This window comes from Panthera pardus, unplaced genomic scaffold, assembly GCF_024362965.1.
Source record: "Panthera pardus isolate Hobbes unplaced genomic scaffold, ASM2436296v1 HiC_scaffold_8, whole genome shotgun sequence".
Taxonomy (NCBI): domain Eukaryota; kingdom Metazoa; phylum Chordata; class Mammalia; order Carnivora; family Felidae; genus Panthera; species Panthera pardus.
The window spans coordinates 95,611,567-95,627,308 of NW_026527013.1; the positions used below are offsets into that span (position 1 = coordinate 95,611,567).

The 15,742-nt window shown below is 36.6% G+C and overlaps 1 protein-coding gene across 3 annotated transcripts in view; it reads right to left on the minus strand.

Moving 5' to 3' along the window:
* Nucleotides 1-15,742, minus strand: part of PEX1 (peroxisomal biogenesis factor 1) — a 47,246-nt gene that overhangs the window by 24,812 nt on the left and 6,692 nt on the right. For all 3 annotated transcript variants that reach the window (XM_019443304.2, XM_019443305.2, XM_019443306.2), the window contains exons 3-10: nt 14,319-14,402; nt 13,799-13,913; nt 13,022-13,707; nt 11,014-11,133; nt 7,830-7,953; nt 7,486-7,586; nt 6,512-6,594; nt 5,264-5,396 (exon numbers count right to left, since the gene is read on the minus strand). In XM_019443304.2, coding sequence (XP_019298849.1) covers nt 5,264-5,396; nt 6,512-6,594; nt 7,486-7,586; nt 7,830-7,953; nt 11,014-11,133; nt 13,022-13,707; nt 13,799-13,913; nt 14,319-14,402 — 1,446 coding nt within the window. The remainder of the gene's footprint in view (nt 1-5,263; nt 5,397-6,511; nt 6,595-7,485; nt 7,587-7,829; nt 7,954-11,013; nt 11,134-13,021; nt 13,708-13,798; nt 13,914-14,318; nt 14,403-15,742) is intronic.

Sequence of the window (15,742 nt, forward strand, 5' to 3'; positions counted from 1 at the left end):
GTCAGCACAGAGCCCGACGCGGGGCTCGAACTCACAGACCACGAGATCATGACCTGAGCCGAAGTCGGCCGCTTAACCGACTGAGCCACCCAGGCGCCCCAGAGACTCAGGAAGTTTTAAGAGCACTCCAGGATTAAGTGGGAAAGAATGATTTCCTAAACATGTATTCAAGTCTGGCAAAGAAAAATATGTAATATTTTGCAAAAAAACCCAGAAGGCTCTAGCTTCCCAGCTCTAATAGAATGACTCAAGTGGTATATAAACACAGGCAAGGTTAACAGATGACAACCCAATCTCAGGAATATAAACCCCCCAAAAAGGTACGTTTCCCACCCCAACTTCAACCTTAATTGGTACTAATACTAAAAATAATCAATTGCTTTGAGAAAGTTAAAAAAAAATACACCAGGTCTAGTTGCTGGGGAAGATATGCAGATATCACCAAAATATGTCTTTTCTTTTAACCTGCTAAAAGCTGGATGTGTCCTATGTTCATTACACCACACAGACAGAAAATAAACATTTAATTTGTTTTTACAATTTTTTAAATCACTGATATTTAAATCTTTTACCTTTAAAAACAGTCAATGCTTCATTATTTGTTACTAGAAGGGAATAATGTAAACATTAAATAATCTTTCTAGAGAAATGAAACCTAATCCCATTTAATTTCAACTATTTTCAGTGAAAAAAAAATTATTACCCACTTCCTTGTTATCTTAAATTAACTGCAATTTTAATTTACAGTTTCTTGGTGATATACAGTATTACTGTGACCTTAGTGTACTATGTAGCCCTCAGAGACTATTAAAGTGGGCAGAACTATTTACTTTTTTATTAAGTGACTCTAGACTATATAGAGTTTGATCCAATGTGTACTTCTTTTTTTCAAGTAAAAGCTTTATTTTTTTCCAGGTTTATAAATTAACATGTGAAGCATACAAAGGAACTGTAAACACTTAGTATAAGAGAAACGTAAAAAATTTTCTGTAATCTTACCACCTCACAGAAGTAACCACAGTCCATTGTTCTGAGGTATCACCCTTCCAGACACCTCATACACATTTAAGTAAATTTGTAAAGATGGGATTACAGTATTTATGTGGGTTCATGATAAATCACTGTCCTCTTTATCCACAATTATGGAGCTGCTTCGGCTCCCCAGCACACCACCACTGTGGGACATACTGCACATAACACGTTTAATAAGCCCCTTCCTAATGTATACTAATGTTGTTTCTAATTTTTAGCTATTATAAATAAAGCTAAAATAAATAACCATACATATGTTAACTTATTTGTCAGATTACACCTTTGGAATAAATTTCTAGAAGCAGAATAAATGTATCAAAAGGTACACACACATATTTAAAATTTTGCTGACCGGGGCCCCTGGGTGGCTCAGTCGGTTGAGCGTCCGACTTCAGCTCAGGTCATGATCTCGCCGCTTGCGAGTTCGAGCCCCACATAGGGCTCTGTGCTGACGGCTCGGGGCCTGGAGCCTCTTCAGATTCTGTGTCTTTCTCTCTCTCTCTGCCCCTCCCCTGCTCACACTCTGTCTCTCTCTGTCTCTCAAAAATAAACAAACATTAAAAAAAAAAAAAATTTGCTGACCGTTGCTATAGTGCCCCCTAGAAAAGCTGAATGTTGGCAGGTTTTTACAGTTCTTTTAATATAGGTTTTTTCCCTCGATCTAGTATTATTTCCTACCCTTGCTGTTTTGTCTAGCTTTAACAGCCCTGCACCAGTTCTAACATTTTGTTTTTCAGCACCGTGGACTGGAAAAACAGCCAAGCTTGTTACACAAAATCTGAAATTTAGCAGCCACTCAACAAATACGACCACACTTACACCTTACAGAATTGTATTTACATTTAAAGTCAACGGGCTCCAAAAAATAAAGAAATTAAGGGTGCTGGGGTGCAGGTCCCATCTATCATACTTTGCTTAGTTTGAGGGCTTTCTCCTCACAAAGTAAATCACACTTGTATAGCATTTTTGAGTTTACAAAGTGCTTTCCCATATATTATTTCCCTTAAGTGAGGTTTATCCTAAGAAGGCAGATTAAGAAACCACAAAACTCCCTGTGGTCATAGTCAGAAAGTACAAGACAGAGGTGGGACTCAAATCCAGGTCTTCTGCTTGTTCTTCATATTACCCATGATACCCCTAGGTGAGATGGAAAAGTCTGTCTGAGTCAATACGATACTGCTTTTTCAAAATAAATATAAAATGATGATGCATTTTGAAATGTGACACAGAAACCTAGAAACCACATAGAATAGTTCCTATATTTCACCAGCTTGCATACCTGGGATAAATCTCCACTTGATCATGGTATACAATTCTTTATACACATTGGTTGATTTGATTTGCTAATATTTTGTTGAGGATTTTTGTATCTATGTTCATGAGAGGTTATCAGTCTGCAGTTTTCTTTTAACGTCTTTGTCTGGTTTTGGTATTAAGGTAATGCTGGACTCACAGGATGACTTAGGAAGCATTCCTTCTGCTTCTATCCTCTGAAAGAGATTGTAGAAAACTGGTATAATATCTTCCTTATAGGCCTTTTTATATTGTACACTTCTTGTGCAAGTTTTGGGAACTTGTGTGTTTCAAAGAATTGGTCCATTCATCTAAGATGGTTAGCAAATTTGTGGGCATAGAGTTGTCTATTACTATTATGACTTTATTATCCTTTTAATGTTTATGGGATCTGTAGTGATGTTCCCTCTTTCATTTCTGGTATTAGTAATTTGTGTCTTCTTTTTTTTTCTTAGACTGGCTAAAGGCTTATCAATTTTATTGATCTTTTCAAAGAAGCAGCTTTGGTTTCACTGATTTTTCTCTGTTGATTTCCTGTCTTTAATTCACTGATTTATGCTCTAATTCTTATTTCTTTTCTTCTCCTTACACTGGACTTAATTTGCTCTTTTTTTCTGGTTTCCTAAAGGGAATACTAGGGTTATTGGTGTAGTTTTACATAACTATGTATATATACATGTATGTGTATATATATACACACACACATACACATGCACACACACATATATATTTTTTACTACATATAGATATGTATATACAAATATGTATTTTTTTAAATTTTATTTTTAAGTAATCTCTACACCCAGTGTGGGGCTTGAACTCACAACCCCAAGATCAGGAGTCACATGTTCTACTGATGAGCCAGCCAGGCACTCTTGGAGTAGCTGTTATATTTTAAGTAAGAATCAGAAGAAAGCAACTGAACTAGTAACAGGAAAAAGAGTTATTTTACTAAAGTTAAAAGTGAATGGAAATGAAAAAGTCTTAAAATTTTGAATTGAATAAAAGAACAAAGATTCACAGAGACCACACTGTACCTCTGAAAACAATTTTGCACTGGTAAAGAATAAAACTGTAAGCCCTTTAAAAGGGCAGGGAGGGGCGCCTGGGTGGCTCAGTCGGTTAAGCGTCCGACTTTGACTCAGGTCATGATCTCGCGGCCCGTGAGTTCGAGCCCCGCGTCGGGCTCTGTGCTGACAGCTCAGAGCCTGGAGCCTGTTTCAGATTCTGTGTCTCCCTCTCTCTGACCCTCCCCCGTTCATGCTCTGTCTCTCTCTGTCTCAAAAATAAATAAGCGTAAAAAAAAAAAAAAATTAAAAAAAAAAAAAAGGGCAGGGAAACTCTAGCAAAACTGATGAAGATTAAAAAGAGAAAAAACACAAAACACCAAAATCAGGAAATGGAACACCATAGTAGATTCCACAGCCATTCAAAAAGGATAATGAAAGGAATACTACAAACAACTTTATGCTCATAAATTTGACAACTTAGAAGAAATGGACCAATTCCTTTAAAATTACAAACTACCAAATGTCTGCCATGGTGAAATAAGACAATTAAGGAAATTTAATTTATAATTAAGAAGTTAAAGGTCCTGGGGCAGCTGGGTGGCTCAGTCAGTTGAGTGTCTGACTTCGGCTCAGGTCATGATCTCGCGGTTCATGAGTTCGGGCCCCACATCGGGCTCTGTGCTGACAGCTCAGAGTTTGGAGCCCGCTTCAGATTCTGTGTCCCCCTCTCTCTCCGCCTCACCCCTGCTTGTGCTCTGTGTCTCTCTGTCTTTCAAAAATGAATAAACATAAAAAAATTTTTTTTTAAAGTTAAAGGTCGGGGCGCCTCTGTGGCTCAGTCGGTTAAGTGTCCTACATGTCTCATGTCATGATCTCATGGTTTATGAGTCAGGGCCTCACACTGGGCTCTGTGCTGACAGCCTGGAGACTGGAGCCTGCTTTGGATTCTTGTCTCCCTCTCTTTCTGCCCCTCCTCCGCTCACACTCTCAAAAATAAATAAACATTAAAAAAAAAAAAAAGTCAAAGGTGACAAAAATCTCAACACCCAGATGGTTTCACTGGAGATTTTACTAAACATTTAAGGAAGAATGAATACCAACTGTATATGCTCTCTTCTAGAAAACAGAATAGGAAAGAACACTTCTCAACTCATTTTATGAGGCCAGTATTACCCTAATAGCAACACCACACAAAAGTGGTACAAAACCAGAAAACTATAGGCTAATATTGCTCATGAATTAAAACAATTTTTTTAATGTTTATATATTTTTGAGAGAGAAAGAGTGTGAGTGGGGAAGGGGCAGAAAGAAAGGGAGACAAAGAATTCGAAGCAGGCTCCAGGTTCTGAACTGTCAGCACAGATCTGGACACGGGGCTCAAACCCAGGGACTGAGAGATCATGACCTGAGCTAAAGTCAGATAATTAACAACGGCTGTTGCTCATGAATTTAGATGCAAAAATCCTCAACAGAAATATTAGCAAATAATGGGGTGCCTAGCTGGCTCAGTCAGAAAAGACTCTTGATCTCAGTTGTGAGTTTGAGCCCCATGTCGGGTATGGAGATTAAATAAATTTTTTTTAAAACATTAAAAAAAAAAAAGGATTTTTAGCAAACAGAACTCAGCAATGTATACAAAGAAAATACACCACGACCAAGTGAGATTTATTACATACATGCAAGGCTGGTTCAACATGTGAAAAAAAATCAACCCTATCAACATCCTAAAAAAGAAAAATCATACAACTGTATCATATGATACATAAAAAAGGCAGTGAGCACGACACCTTATTCATTTTATTCATCACCCCTTTCTAAATCACCACTTCCTATATCTTGTATTAACAACTCTATATAACAGATGATCAAAACTCAAAGAAAAAAATAAAATTAGTTATTAGTGAAATGGGCACATTTTAACTACGTACCTTTCCTCCTGTGAATAAAAGGGCTCCATTCCTAAGTCCTGCTACAAGGGACATCAGCTGCCGAGACAAAGGGCGCCCCAGGAGGCTGTGAGTGATGTGTTCCATGGAAGACACACCTAAAGAATTCACTCCTCTGCAAAATATATACATTATTGCATGATAAAACGCTGAAGCAGGATAAAATCCAGCTGTAAAAAATTCTGGAACTTTCCTTTCCAGGCTAATTAATGATTTTTAAAAGAGTAAAATGTTAGAAAGTTTCCCTTAGTTGACAGCGTATTGAATTAATGCCAAATCTGAGTCACAACTTTTAAAATTAGTTTTATTACTTTCAAACATGTACAGTAACTAAAAGTTTTGTCTTAACAGGACATCTCAAGGAATTTGTCTTAACAGACACAAACAACAAATCATAAATGAGAGCATTTGAAGTGTTAAAAGAATTGAAGACTTATTTCCTCTTAAATTAAGCTTTGAAATCCGGTTTCAATTTGTAGATTATACAAGCATGAACTTCAACCTACTTCCTGACTCTACCACTTTATTTCTGATAATATAAATTCTGAAAATCAGAATCTGAACTGAAGAGATTTTACTTTCTACATGAGCATTATGCTATAAACATTGTTACTTTATGGTTTAGTCCTTTTATTAAAACATTTACAGATTATACTATTATAGGAAATCAAATCACTGCTACTATAACCACTAAAGGTTTCTGTGAGGAATTCTGAGATATAATGTTTATACGAGAGTCTCATATTTCCTAAGAGATAAGTTAACAGGAGGTTCTTTTCAGACTTGTCTTAAAAGCTAAGGAAAACACAAATAATCCCAATTAGTACATTAATAAAATAGCTGAAGGAATAACTTAATTTGAAATATTTTTAAACATTCAAATAATGTTTTTAGATTAACTTTTAAAGTAAATGTATTAACTCTTAAGAATTATTGTTTTATTCGAGCACATATGATCTAGGTCATAACCAGTTGTTTCCTTCTCACAAATCAAATCTTGAAGTAAAATTTCTAATAAGCTTCAGACTTTTATGTAGTTACCTAAGAAGACAAGGCAAATTACTAAGCTAGGTGTGAAAACAGAAACAATCCTTGAAAAAATATCTACTAATGCATTACTGAGATTATTCAATGACATTAACATCTACTTTAATATTTACATATAAAAACCCTGCCAGAGATAATGTCAAACATGTCTGTAAACATATTAGTTTGGCCGTAACTTCTTACCCCAAGCAGTTCAGCTTTAAAAAAGGAAGAATAAAGTCAATTTCCTCACTGTTTTCTTCTTTTACCATAGGATCTAGAAGGACCTACAGTAGCAAGGAAAAATCAATTTTACATTTCAAAGTTATATCTGTGGCCTGTTTTTCTTGGGTCCTAGGAAATTGATTACTGATTTTGTTACACCACCAAGAAAAGATATATTGTGCATGCAAGATCATTATTCAAATTAGCCTTGACAATCATAATTTATTCATCCAAGGAACATAATTTACTCATCCAAGCAGTAAAGAATGTCATCTCCTTCATACATTTTGCAGATACATACATCTTTATTTATAATTTTGATTTGTGTCATATTTACTCTCCAAAATTCTACCATTTGTATCTTCTTTGAATGGTATTCCTTCAATTTTATCTCAAAAGTAGAGACAAGGTCTAGTTCCAAACCATTCAAATTCTAAACGACTAGAGCATCTTCAATTCTTTAACAATGGGAATGAATATCCTAGCTAAAACATAATATTCTAAAAAAGACCACTTTTAAAATACTGCTAGAAGAAAAGTGATCTGGTAATATTTGTGAAGAGTTGAGAATTTAAGAAGTGACAAAATAATATGGGTTGTGCAGAACTCCAACTAAAAATAGGAATTTTAAAAATCAAATCCCAAAAGCTAAGTTTTCCTTTGTTTCAATACGAGAATAATTTGAAATCATGATCTATCTGCCAGTTAACACAATCAATTCTATCCTTGAAACTTAATTGTGCATTGATTTTAAATTTAGGATAAATCAATTTGTTTAGATAACTTAAAGAGACTATATAATAAAATATTTTAAATCAAGTTATTCCTTACTCTTATCATTCACGTTTCTAACACACTTCAGGATGCAAAGTCTTACAGGTAAATTCATACTTTATTATTGATCCAATGTGACAAATATTATTTTATTAAAGATTCAATAGTTATGTGATTACTTGTATTGTGATCTTCTGCAGCAGATTGGGACTCAATAAAAAAATGTTTTCTTTTTCTTTTTCCCCAGAATGAACTATATTTAGAGAAAACTCCTCCAACTCTATCAAAAAAAAAAAAAGAAAAAGAAAAAAACAAGTAATAAATGTGAGTTAGTACTGAAACAGAGATAATTTAAGATTCAAATTTCTTTAAATTTAAATAAAAGCATTCTTCAATATGTAAAATCTACCATTTACTTATCATTATTATGCTTCCTGTTCACATGTATTAAAGGTTGTAACAACAATGAAAAATTTTTCACTTCTTTAGTAGGAAAAATATCAAAATAACAAAATTTACCCACCATCTTTAATTCTCAGCTTAATATATTCTTCCTCTGATATTATCAAAGGAAGTGTGGTAGTGGTACATTGCTGTAGCCATGAAGAGAACACAGTTTTTACATCTTCTTCACTTACATCTTTAGGCTGCCAGAGAAAAGGAAGAACAGTAATGAATTATCCAAATACCTAAATTTAACGTTAACATCCTTAGTTTAACACCTTACTTTGCTAATAATATGTAAACCTTGATATGGCTGATGGACCTTAAGCAAGCTTCTTAACCTCTCTGAGCCTTGCTCACCTCATGTGAGAACCATAAGATGGTATCCATTGGTAGGAGACTGGGGAAGTAAATCACGGTATACCCATTCTACAACAGTGTGGCAAAAATAAATGTGCTAGTTCAAGGTGCACACCAGTCTGGCATGACCATTTATTATCTGTGTGACTGTGGGCAAATTAATGAAACTGTCTCAACCTCAATTTTATAATCTATTAAATGGAGCAACTAAAAAGAAACAACTTAAACATTTAAAAAAAAAAAAAAGCAAACCTTACCAAACAAAACCAGGAAGGATGTTCATATTTAGAGGCACAGATCTGGGAATTGATATTACAGCACAAGGAATACACTGAAGCTGGAAGAAACATTTACACAAGTGGCAAAGTTTTAACACTCCCTACCTCTAGGACCAGTGACACATATACCATAATTTGGCTCATTGGATGGAAAACCATTCCAACTCCATTCTCCCTTGCTTCCCTCTATTAAAGAGGTGAGAAAGAAAACTCTCCAATTCCCAGAGTGGACCTGTGTGTGCATATGTGTGCACATACATGTGACTCCCTTCTGACCAATAGTGTGCAATCAGCAATTGTTGAGAAGGGCCTCTCTTTCTAATTAAAAGGTATACAAACCTTGCAAGGAGGTTTTTGCTTTGTGTCTTTCCTTCTGCCAAGAACGCATATGTGATGCCTATACGTACAGCAAATCCCTTGCATCTAAGAGGAGGAAAGTTATAGGCTAAGGATGGCAGAAAGACCAAAGGAGCCTAGGTCCCTGATGACATGGTTTAACCACCTATGAGCTCCTCCAAACTTCTCTGTACATAAGAAAAATAAATTCTTTGTATGTTCAAGTCACTTTTCTTTGTTTTTCTGTTAAGCAGATTGTAGTACTGTTATACCCAGTAAGTGTAACGTTAATATGTTAAAAGGTATAAAGAAATTCTGAGAAAAACACTATTAATTTTTAAAGCTTTTAAGTTTTTAAAACCTACATGAAGACAAAAACAGGAATACACAAAAATTCATATAGGAAAGATCATTAATATCTGCCTAGGAAAATAAGCCTCTATTCATCCAGAGTCAAGCTTAGCTCTGCTGATTAAGCTTGGTTTAGAACTTGATCACCACAAAAGCAGGCTAAACTAAGTACAGGCATCACTTTCCCATTCTTAAAGATCACAGAAACCATCTGTCACTTCTTTGGATTTTATTGGGCAATGGGATTAAAGACTTAAAGGAAGTCTGAAAATGAAAACTATTTAAAACCGGGCGCCTGGCTGGTTCAGTTGGTAGAGCATGAGACTCCTGATCTTGGGGTCATGAGTTCAAGCCCCACATCCACTGTAGAGTTTACTTAAAAAAATATATTTAAAATCAAGACCTGAAGAATCAGAAAGCAACTCACAGTTCCTCTAGAATCAGACATGTTTAGGTCCTAAGAGATATAATCACCCCAGAGACAACTGCCAACATCCTAAAAGTTCCACTAAAATATGCAACTCAGGATTAAAAAAGGAATTCTGCACTAAGAGCCTCATACTGAAACAAACAAACAAAAAAAAGTCAAATGTCTGTACACAAGACCTAACTTTTGAAAAATACGAAGATCAATTAGCTAAAAAGTTAAAACTAGAAATCACTGTGTACGGTTCTGCCAATGTGTTAAATGTTCAGTTCCATACTATTGTGGAAATGGCATTTATTCTATTTATTTTTCTCTTCTCCAGTACATAATACAAGCAATCTTATCTGGGGTTTCATCAAAGTTCTGTTAAAATGGCTCTTCCATGCTATAATGACCATCATGATCCTAAAGACCCAAAAGGGCCATTCAAATAATCAGAGAAGGATAAAGTCATGTTTGGAAGTTTCAAAACCTAGAAAAACAGTAATTTTCCTGGATTGTAGTGCTCTGAGAACTGGTAAACTAAACTGGTACAGGTGATAATACTCTATTAGCGAGCAGTCTAGCACTCTTTTGGTTGCAGTATTAATGCTGTAATATGGGAAAATTTTTAAAAATTACATGAATATAGCAAAAATACCTATCTTCTAAAAGCCAAATTATCAGGGCACCTGGCTGGCTCAGTCAATAAAGCATGTGACTCTTGATCTTGGGGACATGATTTCAAGCCCCATGTTGGGTGTAAAGCTTACTTAATAAAAAAAAAAAAAAAAAAAAAGCTAAATTATCATATTTGCATTGGCACAATATACATAATATGTGTGTTGCTTACTAAAGACTTCTTAGTTTCTCAAAAAATTAAACACAGAATTACCATAAAATCCATCAACTCAATTCCTAGGTATATACCCAAAAGAACTGAGAGCAGAGACTCAAACAGGTTCTATAGCAGCATTATTCACAAGAGCCAAAAAGGTAGAAACAATCCAAGGGTCCATCAACAAATGAATGGGTAAACAAAATGTGGTATATACATACAATGGAATATTATTTACCCATGAATAGGAATGAAGTTCTAATACATTCTATAACATGGGTGAACCTTGAAAACATGCTAAGTGAAATAAGCCAGACACAAAGGGCAAATACCGTATGATTCCACTTATATGAAATATCTAGAATAACCAAATTCACAGAGACAGAATGTACATAGGGTTACCAGGAGCTGGGGGAGGACAGGATAGGGAGTTATTGCTTACTGGGCATAGAGTTTCTGTTTGGGGAGATGGGAAAGTTTTGGAAATAGATGTGGCAATGATTGCACATTATGAATGTAATTAATGCTGACTGTACACTTAAAAATGGTTAAAACAGCATTTTGTTATATATATTTTACCACAAAAAAGACTTCTTCGCCCTTCTAGCAAAAAGAAATACAACATTCTTATTATTTAGCCAAAGCATCTCATAAGATGTGTAAAACAACTGACAAAACATAAATTTGAACTCACTAAGTTTTCTCTAGGTTGTAATTTTAGAGATCTTGGAATTTTAGGGGTAATTTCCACTGGAGTTATTCTGACTACTGCATGCATTTCTATATTTAGTCTCTTTCTCAGGTCATCTGGAATCTGAAATATAAAAATAAATAAAAATATAAATATGTCTAAAACTTGATTTAAAAATATTCCACAGTGTAAATATTGGTATTAACTTTCATAAACTCGGGTAAATTAATGGGTAAGTAAATTTGCGTTATCATGATTCAGAGAGTAACCAGATGGATGTTCAGGTACTGTTGTATCACAAACATTTTAGTTTTTTCCCTTCATTTCTTTCTTCTCACACCCTCCTCAGAATGCAATCCATCAGCTGTGCTCTCTTGAGTCAAGCCTGTGTGAGTACGGGATGGCACCTGCTGCTGTACCACCACTGTTCAGTGCCCACGGCTGCCAACCTTTAAAGTGGAGTGGGAAGTGTGGACTCCTTGCTGCTATCTTATATGGTCTCCAGGCCTTTACCTGGCACTTCTTCACCCCATACTCACCACATATTCATAAGGAAAAAAAAAAAAAAAAAAAGTATTCCCACCACGTGGCAGAACCATTCACAGAAGGAAAGTCCTAACAAGTTCAGTGTTAGACATTTTTATTTTGAAGATGTAGCAGGATCTCTTAAACTGGGAGTTTAGAGCTAACAGAAAATAATGAGCTGATGGTCTAGAATTTTAGAAAATGATATAAGCCAAAGATATTAAAACTTTGTAAGTTGCCAGCACAGAGGTCGTATGTGAAACTGGCAGTAAAAGAAATCTACAAAGATGACCCCTTTCCTTTCCCATTTTTCTTCCCTAACAATTTCCTCCCTTTATCACCATGAAGTCTCACTCTACAATGCTCAAATTAAGTTCAAGTAAGAGGGGGCTAGCGACTCATTTCACATAAATGAAGCATTACTACCTGAGGCCGGGATGAGAAGATGAAACAACAGCTGCTCTCCTCTCTCCCCCAACCCCCCCACCCCCCACCACCTCCCCGCCAGGCCCACAGTTAAAGAGCTGACCTCATCAGGGTAAGCAGCTTCTGGACACGTTCCCATCCTGGTGCCAGCTCACACCATAGGTATCTCCCTACCTGGGCATTTCCCCCAACATATAACAAGTCCCTCCTCTGCTTTCAGGAACTGGGGAATAAACCTTTGGCAGGTATTAAAAACGTAAGGCTTCATGGGGCATCTGGGTGGCTCAGTCGGTTAAGTGTCCGACTCTTGATTTTGGCTCAGGTCATGATCTCAGGGTTCGTGAGTTCGAGCCCTATGTAGGGTTCCATGCTGAGAGTGTGGTTCTCCCTCCCCCTTTTTTTCTCTCTGCTCTTCCACTGCTCATGCATGCACGTGCCCTCTCTCAAAATAAATACACTTTAATTATTATTTTTTTAATGTTTTTATTTATTTTTTGAGACAGAGAGAGACAAAGCATGAGCAGGGGAGGGTCAGAGAAAGAGGGAGACACAGAATCCGAAACAGGCTCCAGGCTCTGAGCTGTCAGCACAGAGCCCGACGCGGGGCTCGAACTCACGAACCGCGAGATCATGACCTGAGCCGAAGTCGGAAGCTTAACCGACTGAGCCACCCAGGCGCCCCCTCAAAATAAATACACTTTAACAAAAAATTGTGAGGCTTTGTAGGGCACCCCATGCTAAGCATGAACTCTAGAGTTGGCACACCTGGGCGTAAATCCTAGTTTTATTTATTGTGTAACCTAAGGCAAGTAATTTTTACCTCTCTGGGCCTATAACTATCTAAGCTTATAGCTGTCCAAGTTTACTTAACCAGAATATACACAATTTTCACCCAAACAAGGACTTTACCATATAATCAGAAATGTGCCCCTGCAGGGACTTTAGACACCACTTCTTATACTGATTTTCAAATTGTATATAAAATATTATTCTAACTCATAGTTTGGAGAATTTCAAGCAACATGAAATTGCTTTCTCTCATAATAAAATTTATACTAACCCAGACTTTCCCAAGATGAAGTGCTTCTATGTCTTTGGTGTACTTTATGGCATTCTTCAATTCCTCAAGTCCATTCCAGACAACCTTTAGCACACAGGACTTAGCAGCTTCTTGACTATGGTCTGAGCTGATTTGTTTTTGATCTAGTGGTTCTGATATCTGCTTCCCTTTTTCAGGTGACAGGACATTTTGTTTTGTTTTACTTTGCTGTTGCTTTGGAGAAAGTAGCCTAATTAGCTTTCCATAGGTCACAGTAAAGCTGGGCTCCACATCAAAATATTCCTGGTCCCATGGAAATACATGAACGGCATAGTGTTTGCGAAACTCAGAAGTTGCTGTGGCATTACACATACTGGGAGGCTGCGATTTGCACACTCTAAAAATATTGTCTAGAGGAACGACTTTGGACTGCATATTTTTGAATGCATTCATTTCAGTTAAACCCCAAGACAGCTCTTGTTTCTTCTCAGACCCAAAAGAAAAAATGCTTCCTATCAAAGTCCATAAGCTTGGCATGGATGGTGAGTCAACTGTAACTTCTGTTTTATTAGACCTATTGTGAAATTTCCCATGTGCATTATCTGCTTTTGAAACTGTCTTCTCTTTGGCCTGGCGGGTCTTTGGCTGAATAAGGAGTGTGGTATCAGCTTCCAGCCTTCCATAAGCAGCAGCTGGAATCAGTGCAACTGTGTGGAAAATAAAGCTCATTAGTACGTGTTCACCTCTGCTATGGATGCATTACCATGGAGTACAGTGGAAAAATATAATAACACCTACCAATTTGGATGAATATGTAAGTTTGTTGATCAACCCAAACAGGAAAAATGGCTTTCGGAAAAACTATTCGAATTTGATCTAGCAGATGCTGTTCAAGGGAAGCAGCATGCAGTTCCTACAACCAACAAACAAAAAAATCAATTCACTTCATGTTTAGTCCATTCTGTGTCTGGTAAGGAAATCACAAGTTCTTATAACTCGAACCAGCTCAGAATATATAATGAAGCTCAGAAAAGAGAAATCTAGAGACACTGATATTCTGGCTTCCAGTTATGGAAGGAGTAAGTCACAGGGCTAAAAGGTACAGCACAGGAAATATAGTCAGTGGTATCATCACAGTGTTGTATGGGGACAGATGGCAGCTACACTTGTGAGCACAGCGTAATGTACAGAGATGTTGAATCACTATGTTGTATGCCTGAAACTACTGTGTACATCAACTATACTTCAATACAAACAAACAACTATTTTGAAGCAGTTTAACCTTAAACCAGGATAATTCTCATTGTGTTTTCTTTACCAGTATCTCCCAATCATCTGCTGATAGGGGTTCCACCTCCACTTGCTGACAAGACACCACATGGGAGCACAGCTTGAGAAACACCTGGAATAAATCAAAAATGTAAAACTACTTTTAAAATATTTTTTGTAAAAAAAATTTTTTTTTGCATCCCTAGAAAAGAAGAAGTTCTCTCTTTAGGTAAATAATAAAGTGTGAGTGAGTGAATGAACGAGTGTGCGTGCCTGTGTGAGTGTGTGCCTGCCTGCACTTGGTGGACCTTCATTTGACAAATATTTATTAAGTACCTATTCTTAGCTAGGCCTTCATATACTCCAACATTTTAGGAAAAATTGTTTCACAACTAATTATAGAAAAAAAGAAAATACACCCTAGCACAACAGATTTAAAAAAAAAACAAACAAAATAAAGATAACCATTAACAAAAGAAATGTAATTTAAAAATGCAAGAAGGGGTGCCTAGGTGGCTCAGTTGGTTAAGCATCCGATTTCGGCTCAGGTCATGATCTCACAGTTCTTGAGTTTGAGCCCTGCGTCAGGCTCTGTGCTGATGGCATGGAGCCTGCTTGGGATTCTCTCTCTCTCCCTCTCTCTTGGCCCCTCCCCTGCCCATGCTCTCTCTCTCTCTCAAAATAAATAAATAAACTTAAAAGAAAATAGAAGAGGAAACAATGTCATCAAGTCATGGCTTAATCTAGCATATACACACTCTATTATTTCTAGAAGTTTTAAGACTTTTAGTTTTATAACTAACCTGCATGGTACTTCTAGAAAGTCTAGAAGAGTAAAAAAAAAAAAAAAAAAAAAAAATGCTCAGAGATCAGAGAAAATTATTTAGAAGTATAAACATTCACAGCTAAAAGTAAAGTAAAACAAATATACCCTCATTCCAGTCTACAGATACATATGAAATGCAAATGTGTCTTTTGGGGTGCCTGGCTGGCTCAGTCAGAGCTTGCAACTCTTGATCTCGGGGTTGTGAGATGGAGAAATAAATAAATAAAACTTAAAAAAAAAATAAAAAGATGGGGCACCTGGGTTGCTCGGTCAGTAAGTGTCCAACTCTTGATTTCAGCTCAGGTCATGATCTCACCATGGTCATGAGCCCTACATCAGTTCATGAGCCCTGCACTGGGCTCCATGCTGACAGTGTGGAGCCTGCTTGGGATTCTCTCTCTCTCTACCCCTCCCTGCACTCACTCTCTCTCCCTCTCTCACTCAAAATAAAAGAAAAAAAATTTAAAAGAAAGAAAGAAAGAAATGTTAGTGTTTCAAGAAGCTGCAATCTACCACCTAACTTTCTTTTCCCTTTCTTTAGGCATTTCTGAGGATTGAGGAGTAAAATCCAAAGCCACCAAATGTTACATGCTCCAGTTAACCAGCCCTTCCTTTGTTGCTTCTGCGGATTGGAGCAGAATTCCCCC